This window comes from Pelophylax lessonae, assembly GCF_965119305.1.
Source record: "Pelophylax lessonae genome assembly, chromosome: 3".
NCBI lineage: Eukaryota > Metazoa > Chordata > Amphibia > Anura > Ranidae > Pelophylax > Pelophylax lessonae.
The window spans coordinates 657,111,638-657,133,218 of NC_138770.1; the positions used below are offsets into that span (position 1 = coordinate 657,111,638).

The 21,581-nt window shown below is 44.0% G+C and overlaps 1 protein-coding gene across 7 annotated transcripts in view; it reads right to left on the bottom strand.

The window, feature by feature from the left end:
- The window catches only part of CCDC88A (coiled-coil domain containing 88A), a 338,561-nt gene that overhangs the window by 69,482 nt on the left and 247,498 nt on the right, over positions 1-21,581 (bottom strand). For all 7 annotated transcript variants that reach the window (XM_082250173.1, XM_082250171.1, XM_082250170.1 and 4 more), the window contains exons 22-24: positions 13,985-14,171; positions 2,997-3,142; positions 1,846-1,938 (exon numbers count right to left, since the gene is read on the bottom strand). In XM_082250173.1, the coding sequence (XP_082106299.1) occupies positions 1,846-1,938; positions 2,997-3,142; positions 13,985-14,171 (426 nt within the window). The remainder of the gene's footprint in view (positions 1-1,845; positions 1,939-2,996; positions 3,143-13,984; positions 14,172-21,581) is intronic.

The window sequence follows — 21,581 nt, forward strand, 5'->3', positions numbered from 1 at the left end:
GGCTGTTGTTGGCCGGCAAAATTTGTGTGCAGTCTTTTGCAGTTTTCAACAGACACGACAGCCCTGGACAAAAGACGGCCGATCGTTCGGCCGACGATCGGTATGTGTGTACGGGGCTTAAGACTAGATGTCAAGAGCACCCCCCCACCATCAGAAATCAAGAGTCCCCTACCCTCCCTTACATCACAGTGCACCCCCTTACCTTGTGCTGCTGCTGGGAAGAAGCTGAGGATAAAGCTGGGAATCAGAAAGTGCAGGGTCTGGGAGGAGCACCAGAGGAGGGCTGGAGTCTACTGAATGCGGAGAACAAGAAAAGTGGAGTGGAGGGGGGGGGGGTGGGAGGGCTGTGGCTGCACAGAGAGGAGCAGGATCTGTAGGAGGAGTTCTGTCTTCCTCTCTGTTGTGGGCTGCTGACATGGGGAAGGGGGTTAGATACGAGCCTCTCTGCAGCTGCATGGAGAAATGCAGGATCTGATGGAGGAGTTCTGTCCTCCTCTCTGTGGCTGACTGCTGAGACAAGGAGGGGGCAACAATGAAGGGGTTGCCGCAGCTGCAGGAGAGGTGCGGGGGCCACATGAAATGGCCTGGAGGGCCACATTCGGCCCTCGGGTCTTGCGTTTGACACGTGTGCTTAAAAGGAACCCTTGCTAATAATTACTATATCTACAGCTCACAGTACATTATTGTGATGATCAGTGGAAAAATTGTTTCTTATATTTGTGGTCATTGGGAATCCCCTCTTACAGACAGCTAAAACAATTACTGATGTTAGTAGGAACATATCTGAAAGGCTCCTAGCAACCTTTGGAGGAACCCTGGATGGGAAAGGTGGGGAAAGGCTGCTAAAAATATAATCTCCCTCAACTGCATTTACCAACTGTCCCACCTTGGTATACTTACAAGGTTAAAGGAAATTTTAAACACTTAATTCTAAAATTGCAATTCCTTCACTCCCAAGTATGTGACCAAATGTGAAGCAAATTACTTCAGCCAAAAGGGGACACTTTTTGCCTGTTTTTAAACCGCTGACTGGCCAGCTTTGCTTAAAGCGGAGTTCCGGCCTCAAAATCGACACAATCAATTTTGTGCCATCCGCTTGCTGAGTGTAACCTGAAAAACAATTGGATAGTCCTGATTTTCTTTTTTTTTTACTTACCTTGATTCAGAAGAAACTATACCTTTCTTCCACTTCCTCCCTCTGCGGCCGCGGCCCGCGCCATCACTTCCTGTCCTGCAATACGTCCTGGGAGCTCTTACTCATCACTCCCAGAAGGCAATGGGCAGTGATGTAGGCGGCCGGCCGCTCCTCTGATCGCGTTATTTGCAAAAAGGAAATGACGCGATTAGATGGAGACTGATCGCATAGTACTGCGCATGCGCGAGATTTTGCGCTGCATTCTGCATACACAATGAGCTCAAACCAGGAAGAAGGGAAGACATCTATACACTGCAGCTTCGTATAACCCCAGCAAAGATGGCCGCGCTCAGCAAAGGATTTTAAAAGTAAGAATTTCTGATAAATCAAAACATATAAAACTATTAACTACAGGATTAGCGGATATATTAAGGGCCAAGGATCACTATTTGGGCAGAATTTTTATCAAAAAAACATTTCTGAGGCTGGAACTCCGCTTTAAATGTAGGTTCCTTAAGCCCCTTTGACTTCCATCACCTAATCATGGTCTATGAATCTAATCATGTCTCTCCCACTAGAAGGATCTTGGATCCCACAGCAGTGTTTCTTTTCAGAACAGGTAGGGATTTTAAATGGTATTTTACTATATATGAGTATACTAGTAACTAGTATATTCATACTGTATATAAAACCAGTATTCTGCAATTTACCTTCTTGGAGGTGATGGTTCATAGAACTTGTACTGATCCATGATCTTTTCTTCCAGTTTTTCTTTTTGTCTCCGGAGCTCGTTTAACCTGTCCCTGTAAATCAGAAGCATGGGTAGCTTAGTAAACACCATCACAAAAAAAATGTTGTCCTCCAAGAGCTACATTTTGATTTAGCATTTAGTATACATTCAGCATTTTGTGCCCAGGGTATGTGATACTACCTGTAAAAGAGCAGATCATGATTGCATTGTGTGTAAAGGAAGGCTTTTCTCTTGCATATACTCATTTCATTTTTGAATCAGCTCCAGAAAAGTGACAACTTTTTTGCTATAGCTACAGGCTATAGACTGTGGTCCCCAAACTGCAGCCCAAGGGCCAGATGCAGCTCTTTGTCTGCCTTTATTTGGCCCTTGGTGCACTTTTGCTCCCACTGATACAAGACGCTATTCCTCCCACTGACACCAACAATGGGGCATAATTCCTGCTACTGACATCAATAACGATGCTCTATTTCTCTCATTGACACCAATCATGGGGCATTATTCCTCCCACTGACAACAATGGGGCGCTATTCCTTCCACTGACACCAACAATGGGGCACTATTCCTCCCACTGACACCAACAATGGGGCACTATTCCTTCCACTAACACCAACAATTGGGACACTATTCCTCCCACTGACACCAACAATGGGGCACTATTCCTTCCACTGACACCAACAATGGGGCACTAGCCCTCCCACTGACAGCAATGATTGGGCACTATATCTCCAACTGACACCAATGAGGAGGCACTATTCCTCCAACATACACCAATGATGTGGAACTATTCTTCCCATTGACACCAATGATGGAGTACTATTCCTCTAATAAATGTTTACATGTGCTGGGAGGAGGAATTGTTTATATTGTTTACTCCCACTGCCAGGACAACTTCTATTCCCAATGGCCCCATTCCAGCCCCCCCTAAAGTCTGAAGGACAGCAAACTGGCCCTTTGTTTAGAATGTTTGGAGACCCCTGGTCTATAGGTATACCCTACCTTATATTTTTCTGTTTCTATGCTGTCACTGGTAAAGGTAGTGCATATAACACCTGTGCACATGTGTCAAAAGAGAAATATCTGATCTTAACAGGGAGTACACTTGCTTACATGTACTGTCTTTGTTCAATCTGGAAAAGATCCTTGCTTTCCATATTCTGGTCCAGCAACGTTTTGTTCAGCAACATTAATGTCTGTATCTGGTCCGTCAAATGTCTATTCTCTTCCTCCAAGTTCCCTTTAACTTGCCCTAAAAGCTAGGGGGAAATTAAAAAATATCATTACAGTATACAAAAACAATGCACAAATCCAATTACATTGACACTATAAGTAATTACGTTTTTGCAAAGTCACTATGCAAGGATAATGGTGAAAAGGTGCTCAAAAGTCAGTAATTAAAATAACCCCTTTTGAAAATGCTAGTTACCACTAGTTAGATCATTAACGGGTACCAGCGTGCAGCAATTAGAGCCAAGGAGGTCAGAATCAATTGGACTAGCATGACAGTCAAGCAATCTTTAAAGCTTCTTCTTGCCTAAAACAATTTTTGGCCATATACACTGAAAAAATAAATGAACACTAATCAAGTGTGTGCAATGTGTAACCTCTGTCGTGTTATTCAATGCTCTTACTTTCTTTCCCCCTGTACAGAACAGTTAGTGCTGACATCCAGTGCTGAAACTTCCAGTTCAGGCTGGAGAACACAGATTATAATGGGTCGCCCTTACTGTAGATCATCCATTCCAAAATCGTCTTGCATCTTGTTCAATGAATGCAAGGTTCTGTGATAAGTGGAGAGGAAATTGTGATGTTCATCCACACCTCCTCTAGTCACGGATTGTCTTGCATTCATTGAAAGGAATGCAAGATATTTTTGGAATAAACGAGCTGCAGAGCGAATGATCCACTGTGAAAACTGAACTTCAGCTGGAACTGTAAGTTTCAGCGTGGGACGTTCAGCACTGACTGTACTGTTTGGGGCAAATAAGAGTAAGAATATTATATAACACCGCAGAGGGGCACACACTGCACACACCTTTATTGGTTTTCATTTATTTTTACAGTGCAAATGGCCAAAAAAGGTTTTTGACCACAGTTCCGCTTTAACAAGAAAGTCCTCTAGGTGCAAATTGTCCTGAATCACAGTTGCCCTAAAAAAAATGTAAAAAAATAAAAGCTGAATTTTTCTTTAACAAAGCTCTACATCAGCCTTTCTCAACCAGTGTGCCGCGGCACACTGGTGTGCCGCAAAATCATGGGAGAGAAGGGCTGTCAGGTGAGTCCAATCTCCTGATCCCCTTACATGTAAATATCTACATCAGCACTGCGAGGGAGCTCAGTCAGCTTCAAACGTGAAAGTAAAGGGAGGAGGAGTGCTGTGCTCTCCCCCTACAGTGCAGTACCCGGCTGAATGAAAAAAAGGTACTGTGCTAGAACGCTTTAAAAGGGCTTTATGTATGTGTGTGTTCATATGTGTGTGTGTGTGATTAAATGTGTGTGTGTGTGTGTGTTCATATGTGTGTTTGTTCATATGTGCATGACTGCGTGCTACATGTAGGGCAGCCCATTAATTTCAATGGGCTTCCCTACCCGCAGAAATGCAGGGAAAGAAGTCCCTGAACCTTTTTTTTTAAATTACGCCGCACCAAAAGCACCCCATGTTTTCCAATGTGTGGGGTACCATTAAGAATTATTGGCACCCCTAAAGAGCAGAGCATTTGTCTGTGTGTCAGGAACGAGCCCGATTTTTTGCGTGTTCTGCGACATACAGTAACGTTAACTGAACCTTGGACAGGGGTGCCTCAAGACTGAAAATACTTTTCAAGGGCGCCCGACTAGAAAAAGGTTGAGAAACACTGCTCTACATTGTGTGATTGACAGAAATATTTTGTACTGTTTATTTGCCACTTATTTGTATTTAATTTGACAAAGGAGGTAAAAAAAATAGAAAAGAGGAGTTGTGTCAATTGTACCACAGAATCAGTTGCAGGAAGTAGCTTGCTTACACCGGATTCGAGACAACATAACTGCATGTGTGGGAAACCTACAGTTTATTCATTTGATTTACTACTAGGGTTGAGCGAACACCTAGATGTCCGTGTTCGACGGGTTCGGCCGAACTTTAAAAAAAAGTCCGGGTCCGTGTCCCGGACTTTTACCGAACTTTTCCCGGACACCGAACCCCATTGAAGTCAATGGGGACCCGAACTTTAAGGCACTAAAATGGCTCTAAAACACCAAAGGAAAGGGCTAGAGTGCTGCAAATGGCAGCAAAACGTAATTAAGAGCATGGCAAGTGCTCTGCAAACAAATGTGGATAGGGAAATAACTTAAAACAACAAAAAAAAAACAGAAAAATAAAACCATGTTCTTCTTCATCTCTGAAGGACGAGGCCCATATGGAGTAGGAGGGAGGTTGAGGTGGTGGTGGATGTGGCGGTGACATAGGCGTGCGCACAGGGTGTGCTGGGTGTGCCTGGGCACACCCTAATCACCTAGGGCACATAGCATTGCCAGTGAGGAGATGGGAAAGATCTCCCTGGGACCTGCTCTGCTCTATTTCTCCTTGCCTACAGGTACATGGCCCCGATACATTACTCTCCCTGCTGGCAAACACATGCATGTGTATTTCAACTTTGGGGTGCACACCTTAATGCAATAGGCTGCGCACACCTATGGGCGGTGTAGGTGGAAGCGGCGGTGGAGGAGGACCAGGGCCGGATTAACAGCATCATGGGCTTGGTGCTGAGGATTTTGAAGGGCCTTAAGGGCCGTGCCTTGCCATGCACCCAGAGGAGGAAGGGTGCAGCCATGCATGCCTAATTCAACATGGGATGCTGTCTCTGAAGCCCATAAACACATCCATGCATCGCCAACTGTCCCTCCTTGTCCGGCCTTCACGCTGTGTGGGGAGGTTCTGAGGGTGCTGCCTGGGGAAGCGAGCATAGAAGCCAGACTTCTGTGTTTACAAGTGACAGAAGAGCGGTAACAGTGAATATGGCCAACCCGGGGCCTATATAAAAAGGTAGGGGCCTGGAGCTGCAGCTCCAATAGCCCCTACATTAATCTGGCCCTGAGGAGGAGGACGAGGTAGCCAACACTGCTTCTTTTCAAAAATTTTAAATGAGGGTACACCCCAAAAGAGTGAGAAAGAGCAAAAATGGAACAATGGGTGGGTAAGGTCGGTATCCATTGCTATTCTGCATAAGGTACGGAAAAGTCCCGTGGGATCCATGCCTGGTTCATTTTAATGAACGTGAGCTTGTCCACATTGTCTCTGGACAGGCGGCTGCGCTTGTCTGTTATAACGCCCCCAGCCGTGCTAAATACCCGTTCAGATAATACACTGGCTGCAGGGCACGCCAGCACCTCCAAGGCGTAAAGGGCAAGCTCAAGCCATGTGCCCAATTTGGAGACCCAGAAGTTGAAGGGGGCAGACCCGTCATTCACTACATGTAGGCGTGTGCACACATACTGCTCCACCATGTTGGTAAAATGCTGCCTCCTGCTAAGACGTTCCATCTGAGCTGCTGGTGCTGCTGTTTGTTGTGGCGTGCTGACAAAGCTTTTCCACATTTCGGCCATGCTAACCCTGCCTTCTGAGGTGCTGGCGGTGCCCTGGTTGCGTTGGCGACCTCCTCCTCCTCCTCCTCTGCCTTGTGCTTCCACTGTGGCCCCGCTGTCAGATGGGAATGCCAGCAGCATGGCGTCTACCAGCGTGCGCTTGTACTCGCGCATCTTGCGATCGCGCTCCAGTGAGTGAATTAAGGACGGTACGTTGTCCTTGTAACGGGGATCCAGCAGCGTGGCCACCCAGTAATCAGCACAAGTTAGAATGTGGGCAACTCGGCGGTCGTTGTGGAGACACTGCAGCATGTAATCGCTCATGTGTGCCAGGCTGCCCAGAGGCAACGAAAGGCTGTCCTCTGTGGGAGGTGTATCGTCCGTGTCCTCTGTATCCCCCCAGCCACGCACCAGTGATGGCCATGAGCTGGCCTGGGTGCCACCCTGCTGTGAACATGGTTCCATCTCCTCCTCCAGCTCCTCCTCCTCCTCATCCTCCAGAACTGTGCCCCTGCTGGACATTTGCGTCCCTGGCGTTTGCGTGTGCAGGAACCCACCCTCGGAGCCCCTTGCGAATGACTGCCCTGAAAGCCTTGGAAATGTTACCTCTTCATCCTCCTCCTCCTCCTCATCCTGTGCCACATCCTCTTCCATCATCGCCCGAATTGTTTTTTCAAGGAGGCATAGAAGTGGGATAGTTAAGCTGAGAACGGCGTCATTGCCACTGGCCATGTTGGTGGAGTACTCAAAACAGCGCAACAAGGCACACAGGTCTCGCATGGAGGCCCAGTTAAATTAAATAGCGGAATAGAAAATATGATCCAAAAAAAGTGTATGTATATCACACGTACACAACCACACTGGGCCCCAATTACTATTGTTTGTACCCCTAAAAGGCTAGATGAGGAGTAGGGGGAGTATGGAACAGGCAGCACCCTCAAACCTTCAGAAGTATGAGATGAACCCCAACAACTTGGAAAGGTGGATCTCTCTCACACGTACCGACACAGACTATCCCGCAATTCAATTGATCCTCAAAGGTTTTTATTGAATAGCGGAATAGGAAATATGATCAAAAAAAGTGTATGTATCTCGCACGTACACAACCACACTAGGCCCCAATTACTATTGTTTGTACCCCTAAAAGGCTAGATGAGGAGTAGGGGGGGTATGGAACAGGCAGCACCCTCAAACCTTCAGAAGTATGAGATGAACCCCAACAACTTGGAAAGGTGGATCTCTCTCACACGTACCGACACAGACTATCCCCCAATTTAACTGATCCCCAAAGGTTTTTGATTAAATAGCGGAATAGAAAATATGATCCCAAAAAAGTGTATGTATATCACACGTACACAACCACACTGGGCCCCAATTACTATTGTTTGTACCCCTAAAAGGCTAGATGAGGAGTAGGGGGAGTATGGAACAGGCAGCACCCTCAAACCTTCAGAAGTATGAGATGAACCCCAACAACTTGGAAAGGTGGATCTCTCTCACACGTACCGACACAGACTATCCCGCAATTCAATTGATCCTCAAAGGTTTTTATTGAATAGCGGAATAGGAAATATGATCAAAAAAAGTGTATGTATCTCGCACGTACACAACCACACTAGGCCCCAATTACTATTGTTTGTACCCCTAAAAGGCTAGATGAGGAGTAGGGGGGGTATGGAACAGGCAGCACCCTCAAACCTTCAGAAGTATGAGATGAACCCCAACAACTTGGAAAGGTGGATCTCTCTCACACGTACCGACACAGACTATCCCCCAATTTAACTGATCCCCAAAGGTTTTTGATTAAATAGCGGAATAGAAAATATGATCCAAAAAAAGTGTATGTATATCACACGTACACAACCACACTAGGCCCCAATTACTATTGTTTGTACCCCTAAAAGGCTAGGAGTAGGGGGAGTATGGAACAGGCAGCACCCTCAAACCTTCAGAAGTATGAGATGAACCCCAACAACTTGGAAAGGTGGATCTCTCTCACACGTACCAACACAGACTATCCCCCAATTTAACTGATCCCCAAAGGTTTTTGATTAAATAGCGGAATAGAAAATATGATCCCAAAAAAGTGTATGTATATCACACGTACACAACCACACTAGGCCCCAATTACTATTGTTTGTACCCCTAAAAGGCTAGGAGTAGGGGGAGTATGGAACAGGCAGCACCCTCAAACCTTCAGAAGTATGAGATGAACCCCAACAACTTGGAAAGGTGGATCTCTCTCACACGTACCAACACAGACTATCCCCCAATTTAACTGATCCCCAAAGGTTTTTGATTAAATAGCGGAATAGAAAATATGATCCCAAAAAAGTGTATGTATATCACACGTACACAACCACACTAGGCCCCAATTACTATTGTTTGTACCCCTAAAAGGCTAGGAGTAGGGGGAGTATGGAACAGGCAGCACCCTCAAACCTTCAGAAGTATGAGATGAACCCCAACAACTTGGAAAGGTGGATCTCTCTCACACGTACCGACACAGACTATCCCCCAATTTAACTGATCCCCAAAGGTTTTTGATTAAATAGCGGAATAGAAAATATGATCCCAAAAAAGTGTATGTATATCACACGTACACAACCACACTGGGCCCCAATTACTATTGTTTGTACCCCTAAAAGGCTAGATGAGGAGTAGGGGGAGTATGGAACAGGCAGCACCCTCAAACCTTCAGAAGTATGAGATGAACCCCAACAACTTGGAAAGGTGGATCTCTCTCACACGTACCGACACAGACTATCCCGCAATTCAATTGATCCTCAAAGGTTTTTATTGAATAGCGGAATAGGAAATATGATCAAAAAAAGTGTATGTATCTCGCACGTACACAACCACACTAGGCCCCAATTACTATTGTTTGTACCCCTAAAAGGCTAGATGAGGAGTAGGGGGGGTATGGAACAGGCAGCACCCTCAAACCTTCAGAAGTATGAGATGAACCCCAACAACTTGGAAAGGTGGATCTCTCTCACACGTACCGACACAGACTATCCCCCAATTTAACTGATCCCCAAAGGTTTTTGATTAAATAGCGGAATAGAAAATATGATCCAAAAAAAGTGTATGTATATCACACGTACACAACCACACTAGGCCCCAATTACTATTGTTTGTACCCCTAAAAGGCTAGGAGTAGGGGGAGTATGGAACAGGCAGCACCCTCAAACCTTCAGAAGTATGAGATGAACCCCAACAACTTGGAAAGGTGGATCTCTCTCACACGTACCAACACAGACTATCCCCCAATTTAACTGATCCCCAAAGGTTTTTGATTAAATAGCGGAATAGAAAATATGATCCCAAAAAAGTGTATGTATATCACACGTACACAACCACACTAGGCCCCAATTACTATTGTTTGTACCCCTAAAAGGCTAGGAGTAGGGGGAGTATGGAACAGGCAGCACCCTCAAACCTTCAGAAGTATGAGATGAACCCCAACAACTTGGAAAGGTGGATCTCTCTCACACGTACCAACACAGACTATCCCCCAATTTAACTGATCCCCAAAGGTTTTTGATTAAATAGCGGAATAGAAAATATGATCCCAAAAAAGTGTATGTATATCACACGTACACAACCACACTAGGCCCCAATTACTATTGTTTGTACCCCTAAAAGGCTAGGAGTAGGGGGAGTATGGAACAGGCAGCACCCTCAAACCTTCAGAAGTATGAGATGAACCCCAACAACTTGGAAAGGTGGATCTCTCTCACACGTACCAACACAGACTATCCCCCAATTTAACTGATCCCCAAAGGTTTTTGATTAAATAGCGGAATAGAAAATATGATCCCAAAAAAGTGTATGTATATCACACGTACACAACCACACTAGGCCCCAATTACTATTGTTTGTACCCCTAAAAGGCTAGGAGTAGGGGGAGTATGGAACAGGCAGCACCCTCAAACCTTCAGAAGTATGAGATGAACCCCAACAACTTGGAAAGGTGGATCTCTCTCACACGTACCAACACAGACTATCCCCCAATTTAACTGATCCCCAAAGGTTTTTGATTAAATAGCGGAATAGAAAATATGATCCCAAAAAAGTGTATGTATATCACACGTACACAACCACACTAGGCCCCAATTACTATTGTTTGTACCCCTAAAAGGCTAGATGAGGAGTAGGGGGAGTATGGAACAGGCAGCACCCTCAAACCTTCAGAAGTATGAGATTGTGTTCACTGTACCCCACAAAGATTGAGTTCACTGCACCCCACAATGATTGTGTTCACTGCACCCCACAAAGATTGTGTTCACTGCACCTCACAAAGATTGTGTTCACTGTACCCCCCAAAGATTGAGTTCACTGCACCCCACAATGATTGTGTTCACTGCACCCCACAAAGATTGTGTTCACTGCACCTCACAAAGATTGTGTTCACTGTACCCCCCAAAGATTGTGTTCACTGCACCCCACAAAGATTCTGTTCACTGTACCCCACAAAGATTGTGTTCACTGCACCCCAAAAAGATTGTGTTCACTGCACCCCAAAAAGGATGTTGTTCACTGCACCCCAAAAAGGATGTTGTTCACTCCACCCCAAAAAGATTGTGTTCACTGCACCCCACAAAGATTGTGTTCACTGCACCCCAAAAAGATTGTGTTCACTGCACCCCAAAAATGATTTTGTTCACTGCACCCCAAAAAGGATTTTGTTCACTGCACCCCAAAAAGGATGTTGTTCACTCCACCCCAAAAAGATTGTGTTCACTGCACCCCAAAAAGATTGTGTTCACTGCACCCCACAAAGGATTTTGTTCACTGCACCCCAAAAAGATTGTGTTCACTGCACCCCAAAAAGGATGTTGTTCACTGCACCCCAAAAAGGATTTTGTTCACTGCACCCCAAAAAGATTGTGTTCACTGCACCCCACAAAGGATTTTGTTCACTGCACCCCACAAAGATTGTGTTCACTGCACACCAAAAAGGATTGTGTTCACTGCACCCCAAAAAGATTGTGTTCACTGCACCCCAAAAAGATTGTGTTCACTGCAGCCCAAAAAGATTGTGTTCACTGCAGCCCAAAAAGATTGTGTTCACTGCAGCCCAAAAAGATTGTGTTCACTGCAGCCCAAAAAGATTGTGTTCACTGCAGCTCACACACAGAAAAATGGATGTGGATCACTGACACCTGCCTATCTCCAATCCCACACCACACAGCAATATCGATTGTAGTTTGTAGAACACAGTTTCCCTAAAATTCAGCAGACTCTGTCCCTAACAGGATTGAGAAGAGATCGTAGATCAGGATTGAGTGCAGATTCACCCCACCCCCCACACAGCAATATCGATTGTAGTTTGTAGAAGACACTGACCCTATAATTCAGCAGACTCTATCCCTAAAATGCCTACAACTCGCCCTGCCTAAACACTCCGACCTGTCCCTCAATTCTATCCGGACACAAATGGTTTTTTCCTGCCTATCTTTCCCTAATCAGCAGCCAGCACGTTGATGTGTGCTCTGTCCCTGAATCTAAGCAGCATAATGACGCCGCTGCGGCTGCCTCGAACTTATAAAGACTTGGTCACATGCTTCAGACGGCCAATCACAGCTACTGAGACATTTGCAGGCATGGCTGGGATGGCTTAAGGCACACCAGTTAAACGATTGTTGATTGGCTGTTGAAAGCCCGCCATGAAAAGAGCGCCAAAGCATGCAAAACCCGGAAATAAAACGACCGAACACGGATTTTTACCCGAACATACAGTAAAGTGTCCGTGTCCGTGTTCGGGTACAAAAAATCCAATTATTCGGTACGAACACGAATAATACAGTCCATGTTCGCTCAACACTATTTACTACAGGTACTTCTATAACGCTGTCAATTTACACAGCGCTTTACATATATTGCACCTTCAACATCAGTCCCTGCCCGCAAAGAGCTTACATGAATCTAAGGTCCCTAATGTCACATTCATACATACAGATACTAGGTAGACAGGTGTGGTTAGTTTCCTTCCGAATCAAAATTTTTGTTATTCTGAGATTCGTGTTTTTGCAAGTTTCTGAATTACAGTAGTAAGGAATTTAATCAAATCTGAAAAAACAAAACATTTTATCCAAAATACCAAATGATCTGAGTTGAATTCAAAATAAATTTGAAAACAAATTTGAATGTAAACATATTGCTGACGATTTCCTTCAAAGACTGTGTGTATTAGTGCTAGAATATAACCGTCTTCTGGAATTAAATTTTGAAAAGAATAGAAAATAAAAGAATAGGATAGAAAATAAAGGAATCGAATAGAAAAAATAGAACAGGAAAGAAATTAAAATAAAAGATTAGGATAGAAAATAAAGGAATTGAATGGAAAAGAATGGAATAGAATAGAAAAGAATAGAACAGAAAAGAATAGAATATAGAAATGAAATAAAATAGAAAAAAATAGAATAGAAAACAAAAAAAATTGATTAGAATAAAACAAAATTCCAATTTTGAAAAGAATAGAATAAAACAGAACAGAAAAGAATAGAGTAAAAACGAATCGAATAGAAAATAAATAGAATAAAAAAAGAATAGATTAAAAAAAACTGAATAAATTGGAAAATAATATATAAAAAAAAAAAAAAAAAGCATATAGCGGTCTTTGAAAATTCAAATCAAATAGAATAAGATAGAAAGAATATCCCCTTCTTCTGAAATTTAAATAGACTAGAACCAGCGTTTCTACACAATGAATTTGGATTCATTTGATTTTTTGATTTGAATACTTCAAATTTTAATTCAAATCCAGTCAAAAATTAATAAACAAAACTAATTGAAATGAATTTCGTTACAAAACTAAGTCTACGTTCACATCTTGGCTTTGCTCTTTACAGGTGTTTTACAGGCGTTTTTTCAGGTGTTTTTACAGGCATTTTTAGGTTGACAAGTGACCAATGGAAAAAAATAAAAACGCCTGTAATCTGCCCAAAAAGAAGCTCATGTACTTTTTTTTAATGGTTGGATGTTTTGCTTAAAACTTCAAAATGCTCAGATGTGAACAGGGGCCATTAAAATGAATAGGATTGGTCTTGTTGGGCGTTTTTTGAGCTGATCCTAGAGCAGAAAAACGTCCCAAAAACGCCCCAAAACGCCTACATGTGAACTTAGCCTAAAACGAAATGAAAATTAATTTAGTTAGGAATGCAACAAAATGAAATCAGCAACTTAACGAAACAAAACACATTTTTTCATTCTGCGCATGTCTAATACTAGGGCTAATTTAGACAGGAGCCAATTAACCTATCAGGATGTCTTTGGAGTGTGGGAGGAAACCGGAGTACCCAGAGAATACCAACGCAGGTGCAGGGAAAATGTGTAAACTCCAGTCCGGTAGTGCCGAGGTTGGTATAAACTGAGACATTAGCCAATCAAAAACAAATTCCTATTGTTGGTTAATGAATCTGTATACTCATCAATCAGGACTTCCTATGGGAGCTGTTCAGAACTACGCAGGTAAATGGCAACCAAGTTGTCCGTCCTTTTATTGGAATCAAGAGATACTCAAAGCTCACCTCACACTGGTTATTTAGTTTTGTGGATTCAATATCCAACTTCTGATATTCCTCCTTTAGTCTGGAGAACTCTGCTTCTAATCGGGTCTGCTCCAATTTTCCATTGTTCAGCGAACTTTTCAGGTTTTTATGGTCACTTTGCAGGCTTTCATTCTCCCGTAACAGTTGTCTATATGTGTGGTTAAGTCTGAAAAGAGCAAAAAGAAAAGAAATAGCAGCATGTTGGATGCAGAGATAAAAGTTGTCTAGTTCTATTAGGTATTATATACAATTCAGCCCAACAACCAATAGCAGTTTTTTGTCACCAGCTAGAAACTGTAGCCTCATACATACATAGACAATTATAATAATCACACGGAATATTGTATTTAAGGATAATTCCAGCCTTGGTGGATACCTGAGAGTAGAGTTAGCAGGTTTAAAGTCCCAGGAGCTTATGAGTCTGCAGTGCATTAATGCCAATGGCCTGAAGCCCAGAATTTTTACAAGAAACTCAAATGGGCCTACACCTACGGATTCCCAATGGTAGTATGGGCAAACGGTTTCCAGACAATGACGTAACTAGTGTGAGTGATTTGCTCAAATGTATTGCTTTTCATTAACGCGGAGTTAGAACATGTCATATCTTAACTTCCTGATGCTCTAAGAAGCCAACACTTTAAAAGAAGTACTGCCTCTGGTTTATTTCATGTGGTTTTTAGTTTTAAATTAAAAAATAAATAAAATAAGGGCTTATAGCTGCAGCACAGTTCTTAGCCAAATGCTACAAAATTCTTATGTAGTAAAGCTAAAGGGTGGTAAATGGCACAGTGGGAGGGATCTTTGCCTGGTTTGGGGATCACTATGATGTGGGAATGTACCATGGTCAGATTGCCTGAGAGGAAGTTGTAAAAAGTGTGTCTAGATGAGGTTCCAAGTGGACATATGGAAGGCCATCAGGGCCCAGTGCATCGAATTTAGAGATTTTAGTACAGTCACCTTCATTGACTACCTCCAGGTTTTGTTTGTATGTATACATCTCCCAGCGCTGGATATTAAGGAGATTTTGTTGGTTGAACATTTTGATCATCACCATCAATGGTGTTCTGTTTCCACCTAGCTGCAGGTGGTCATGCAATACATTAGATTATTATTTTTGCCATTTGTCTGTCCCCCTTTTAGCAACAGAACTCTCTGAGCGGATATGATGTTTAGAGATTTTAGGTAGCCCTGAAGAGGATAGGTAGGAATTCATGCATTTGGGCATGTATCAGTATTGGGAGCCTGTGCATCATATACTGGTTTATTTAGGTGGGAGTAGTAGTCTTTGAAGTCATCTGCTTTTTGGGGTGATAGGTAAAAGAGCCATGAGAGTGTTGTACTGAGAGAGATTAACGCTTAGTGTTGGGGCAACATCCATCCGGCAGGTAACCTGGGCTTACCCAAAGCATTAGCTGGTTTTCATTAGGGATGAGCTTGAGCCAAGTCCAAATTCGGGTTCAGTTGAACCCGATAGGCTGCTGTCAATGATGGTCAATGAGTCATGCACTGGGAACTCCCTGCCTCCCAGCTTCATGTACACAATGGGGCAGGTATGCTTGTGACATCATTGACCTAATATGGCCACATGGCCTCAGTTTCAGCCCAAACCCAAGCTCATCCCTAGTCTTCATCAGAGCTCCTGATTAAGGAAATAGGCCAGGTGCTCTAACGGCCACAGAGCTCTTTTGGCTGGTACTAGCCAAAGACCTAAGAATGGCCTCACCAAGGGGACAAGAAAACCACATAGCGCAGACCGTAAACTAGGAGATTATTAAGAGAAATGGGTCAAGCAGAGGTTGTGGTGGGTGGCAGGGAGAGAGTGGTCAGGTCAAGGCAAAGGTTGTCAATGGGCAAGAAAATAGCAGAATGGTCAATATAATGAGGATCAGCAACGGACAAGGCAACATGCAAGTATTAAAAGCTTTTTTCTAGCATTTCTGTGGTAGCTGGCAAGAAGACACAGCACCAGTCACTTCCAGGGCAGATGCCTAAACACCCTTTTGGTCAGAGGACGCAGCCAGCGTTGTTTCATGGAGCTCTAGAAGTCCTGGCAGGGATTCTGCAAACACCATTGTAAGTCCTGGCAGGGATTCTGCAAGTGCCATTGGAAGTCCTGGCAGGGATATTGCAAGTGCCATTGGAAGTCCTGGCAGGGATATTGCAAGCACTATTGAAAGTCCGGGCAACAAATCTGCAAGCACCATTAGAATTTCTGGCAGGCATCTTTAAAAATACTGGCAGGGCTTCTGGAAGTCGGTAAGCTTAAAAAGTATCTGCTTTATTTACCTTGTCGAGGACAGTGGTCATTTTTGACATCGCCTTTTACAAAAATCTGTTTGAATAAGTAACATAATACAAATGTGCAGAAGATTTTCTATGAAATATATATTTAATTAAATTTTAATAATGTATTAATATTTAGAGCATTCTCAGCCACAGCTGTTTCATAGATTCAGAAGTAATAGTATTTGACAGCTACCCAACCACGGTTACTCCTTTAAATTGAAGTCAAGGGTTCGTAATGATTTTTTCAGGTGTTATTACACATTGGATGAACTCGATATGACCGTGTGATGTCCCACTGAAGGAGACTATAGAAGATGATGTCACATGCTCACTCCTGCGGACAGCGTTGCCCTGGCAACAAGTGGAATCCTGTCCCTTGTGAGGGGTCTGCTGGAAACCGAATTTCAATTATGTGGGGGGTAGATGTTGGCGTTCAGATGTGAAATCTTTTAACATACCCCATGTGATGGTTGCCGCATTACAAATCTGCATTTATAGCTATCTTAACGTATGTGTGTATGTGAGGGAGGGGGTGGGGGATTCTGACAATTTCCCTGACAATGTGTAACCATTAAAGAAAAACTAAAAGTCAAAACAAAAAAAAAGGTGGGGCTCTTTTTTGCAATGTCTCTTCTGCAATCAAATAACCCTACTTGCCTGTCCGCAATCCTCCATCTTCTGGAGACTGTACATGGAGCTGGCACAGTATTAGTGTGCTGTGATGCATGATTCCCACGCATACATGGGAGTGACATCATCCTACACCAGCCAATCAAGAAAGCCAAAGACTGGCACCCAGAAGAAGCTGGGGAGAGATGACCATGTGACAAGACCTATACTTTACATTAAAGAGGAACTCCAGACACCTATAAAAAAAAATAAAAGTCAGCAGCTACTAAAAGTGTAGCTGCTGACTTTTAAAAATCAGCCACTCACCTTTCCCATGGTCCAGCGTGGGACAGATGAGTGGGCCAGGCACCCACTGCGCATGCGCGAGTCATACGGCGCATCCTGTATTGGTGGATGCAGTCTTCTGGGACCTGTCAGTGTCCCACAAGACTGCAGGTGGGGGGGGGGGGGAGATAGGAAGAACTTCCGTGAACGGAAGTGGGAGCAGGTTCCTGTCAAAATCAGGTACCTGCCCCCCCCCCGCTCCTCAAAAGTGCCAACTGTGCAAGAGGAGCGGGGAATGAGTCTTTAAATTTCGCTTTTAAATAGTAACATAGTAGTTAAGGTTAAATAAAGACAATCATCCACCCTGTTCATCCTGTGTAGGTGCGTGTGTCAGTGACTATACTCATTTCCCTTATCCCTGTATATTCTATTCTTTAAGATGCAGGTCCAAGAGTCTTTTAAAAGTATACATACTCCCCGCTGATACCACCAATTGTGGAAGAGAGTTCCACATTCTTACCGCCCTGACAGGGAAAAACCCCCTAGGCAGCTTAAGGTTAAACCGCTTCTCCTCCAATCTCATGGTGTGGCCACGTGTCCTCTTACACTCCCTGAGACTGAATAGTTTTTTCCCTATCCTGAGATCACCATTGAGGTATTTGTAAATTGCTATCATGTCCCCTCTAAGGCGTCTCTTTTCCAGCGAGAATACATTTAGTGCTTGTAGTCACTCCTTGTAATTAAGGTCCTCTAAGCCCCTAATTCGTTTCCTTGCCCTTCTTTGGACTCTCTCCAGCTCCAGCACATCCCTTCTGAGGATTGGTGACCAGAACTGTACAGAATACTCCAGATGTGGCCGGACCAGAGTTTTGTAAAATGGCAGGATTATAGTTTAATCTCTGGAGTATATCCCCTTTTTTATGCATGCCAATATTCTGCCCGCTTTGGCAGCTGCTGCTTGACATTGCATGCTATTGCTCAGTCTGTCGTCCACTAGGACCCCCAGATCTTTCTCCGTCCTTGATTCCCCCAGTGGTTCCCCCCTAGTGAGTAGTTTGCGTTTATGTTTTTGGCACCCAAGTGCATTACCTTACATTTCTCCACATTAAACCTCATTTGCCATGTAGTTGCCCACTGCATTATTTTGTTCAGGTCATTCTGTAAGATTTCTATATCCTGATATTAAGTTATTGCCCTGCCTATTTTTGTGCCATCCGCAAAAACTGAGATTGAGCTAGTTATCCCATCCATCCTCTATATCATTTATGAATAAATTAAACAGAATAGGTCCCAGGACAGAACCTTGGGGTACCCCACTTACCACTCCAGACCAGTCCAAGTACACGTTATTTATCTCCACCCTTTGGACGCACCCCTGTAACCAGTTTTCTATCCAAGAACAAACCTTATGGTCGATGCCTGCAGACCTTAGCTTGTAGATTAAGCATGTATGGGGAACTGTATTGAATGCCTTTGCAAAATTCCGATACACCACATCCACAGGCCTCCCCCTATCTAGATGGCAGCTTACCTCCTTGTAGAATGTTAACAGATTGGTCTGGCAAGAATGTCCCTTTGTAAACCCATGCTGATTACTACTAATGATACTGTTTTCCTCAGCAAATTTTTGAATATAGTCCCTCATTATCCCCTCCAATAAGTTACCTACTATTGATGTCAGGCTGACTGGCCTATAGTTCCGCAGAATAGGTCTCTGCCCTTTTTTGAATATTGGTACCACATTTGCTCTTCTTCAGTCAACTGGTACAGTTCCAATCAGTACGCAAAGATTAGGAACAATGGTCTAGCTATAACCCGACTGAGTTCTTTGAGCCATCTGGTCCTGGCGATTTTTTTGTGTTAAGCTTATCAAGTCCTTCCTTGATTCCAGCCTCTGTTAGCCACAGCGGACCGTCCTGTGATGTGCAGCTAACAATACTGTCATGGTCAGTATAACCCTCCTTTGCCTGTCCTGTGTAAAAACTGAGGAGAAGAAAGCATTTAGTACAGTTGCCTCTCTGTGTCATCTGTAACCATCTTCTCTTCATCGTTTTTTTTATGTGTGCAACAGGCTCTGACCTCGCTTTTTTACTATTAATATATCTAAAGAATTCCTTGGGATTCTTTTTACTCTACTCTGCTATTGTCTCCCGTAGTCTTTTTTAGCTGCACTGATTTTGTTCTTACATTTCTTGTTACATTACTTGTATTGTTAGAAAGCTGACAACGCCCCCTCCGCTTTATATTTCTTAAAGGCCATTTTTTTTTCTCGCTTATAAGAATTTTCAATTTACAGTTTAGCCACCCCGGTTTGACCTAGGCTCTTCTGTATTTATTTCCCATTGGAATGCACTGTGCGATATCTTTGTTTAATATCTTCCTAAAGCATTCCTTTTTTCCCTCTGTGTTCATCATTTCTAGGGTTAGGTCCCAATTGATGCGCTCTAGTAGTGAGCGCAGTTCAGAAAAGTTTGCTTTTCTGAAGTTTAGGGTTCTTGTGCTTCCCTTGTGCCTTCTTTTCCTATGATTGACACTAAAAGTGATCATCCTGTGATCGCTAAATCCCAAGTTTTCCCGTATTTCCACATCAGAGATCCGACTTGGATTGTTCGAAATTATTAAATCCACCAATTGAGACATGAAGTTGTCCTGTAAGACATTCATAAAATGACAGGCCTTTAATGAGTGAGCTGTCCCCTCTGCCCAGTCAATATTGGGATAATTGAAGTCCCCCATTATGATTACATTTCTCTGCTTCACTGCCTTTCCCAACTGTGATAGAAGGTTCAGCTCCTCCTCCTCCTTCACTAACATACCCCCACTATTAATTTCCCACTTACTCAGTGGCGGCTGGTGCTCCATGGGCTGGGAGGGGCGGCAGACGGACCGCACCATACCCCTCCCCAGACCACACCAGGCTGCACGCCATACCCCCCCACCACCAGGACCACAACAGGACCACCCCCCCCCCGGCTCACTCACCCTGCCTGGACATCTGGACATGTGCAGCAGCAAATGGCGGCGGCTTCGGCTTCTTCCGCCTCACACTTCTGCGTCTCCTCCCTCCTCCTCCATGCCCAATGGCATGGCTTCTCCTTTCGGCCAATCGGGAAACGGGTCTCAGGACCCGCTTCCCGATTGGCCAGGAGGAGGATCCGTGTGACAATAGGGAATATTAAAAAATATATATAAAACCCGCGCCCTTATAGCAGCGAACTCATACAGCTGGATGTATAATAAAAATGATAAAAATGGGAGTCGCGCTCAATATAGAACAGTCAATATATCACATGAATTGCGGACAGCAATAACTGAGAGTCCCATCTCAGCCAAGTTCAGCCTTGATGTATACACAGTTCATGATGGTACAATGGTGAATATCCACCCTGGTGTTAGATACAGACGGACACTTGTGAAGCCCTTCACCACATATAGCCTCTTACCAGAGAGAGATGGGACATGCACAGTAAGTAGTTTGAGGACTACTTCGCCTGTATCCAGCACATCAGCTCCGGTACGAATCCAATCATAGGGTATTCACCAATAGAATAGATGGACTGCCACTTTACAGGACCCACTCTCAAAGTGTGATATAGAAAAGAAGGCAGAAACGGCCCATAGCGTGATACAGTCTTAAAATTTATTAGGTAAAATTTCATTGCACTCACCAAAAATACAATGGGATTAAGCCTGTAGCCACATCATGGGCAGTGGTACGATACAAGGTACTTCCGGGTTCCGGGTATGACGGAATGACGCTTGTTCGGCATTAATAATAGGGAATATTAATTCGCTATTGTCACACAACTGGGTGGGCTCTGCGCCCCAAGCCCACCCTTTTTTTTAGCCTATTAGAGCCTCTGGCACATGGTTAAAAAAAAAAAAAGCCCCAATTGAACTCCATGCGTCTGGCGCCCCGCATGTAGATTAGGGGGCCAGACGCAAGGTTGGGGGGGGGGGGGGCGCCCTTGCGCCCCTAATGCACCAGCCACCACTGCAATTACTCCTTCCCTGTGAAGTTCTACCCACACAGATTCCATCTACCCCTTGTCCCATTAACAATGTCGCTCCTCTCTGCCCCCCATACACCATTTTTGATGTAGAGACATAACCCCCCCCCCCCCTTTTACCTTCCCTGTCCTTCCTATACAAGGAATGCCCTTGTATATTTGCCAGGCAGTCGTGTGAGATGTTAAACCAAGTTCCTGTTATTCCCACAAAGTCTAAGTCCTCCTCCTGTAATAGCAATTCTGGTTCCACCATTTTGTTAGCTAGGCTCCTGGCATTTGTGTATATTCCTCTCAGTGTTGTATGAGTGGATATTGGTTCGCTTTAAGTATTCTCAAGCTTTGTGTGTGATTTGACCACTTATTTATCCCGGGATTTGACATTATGG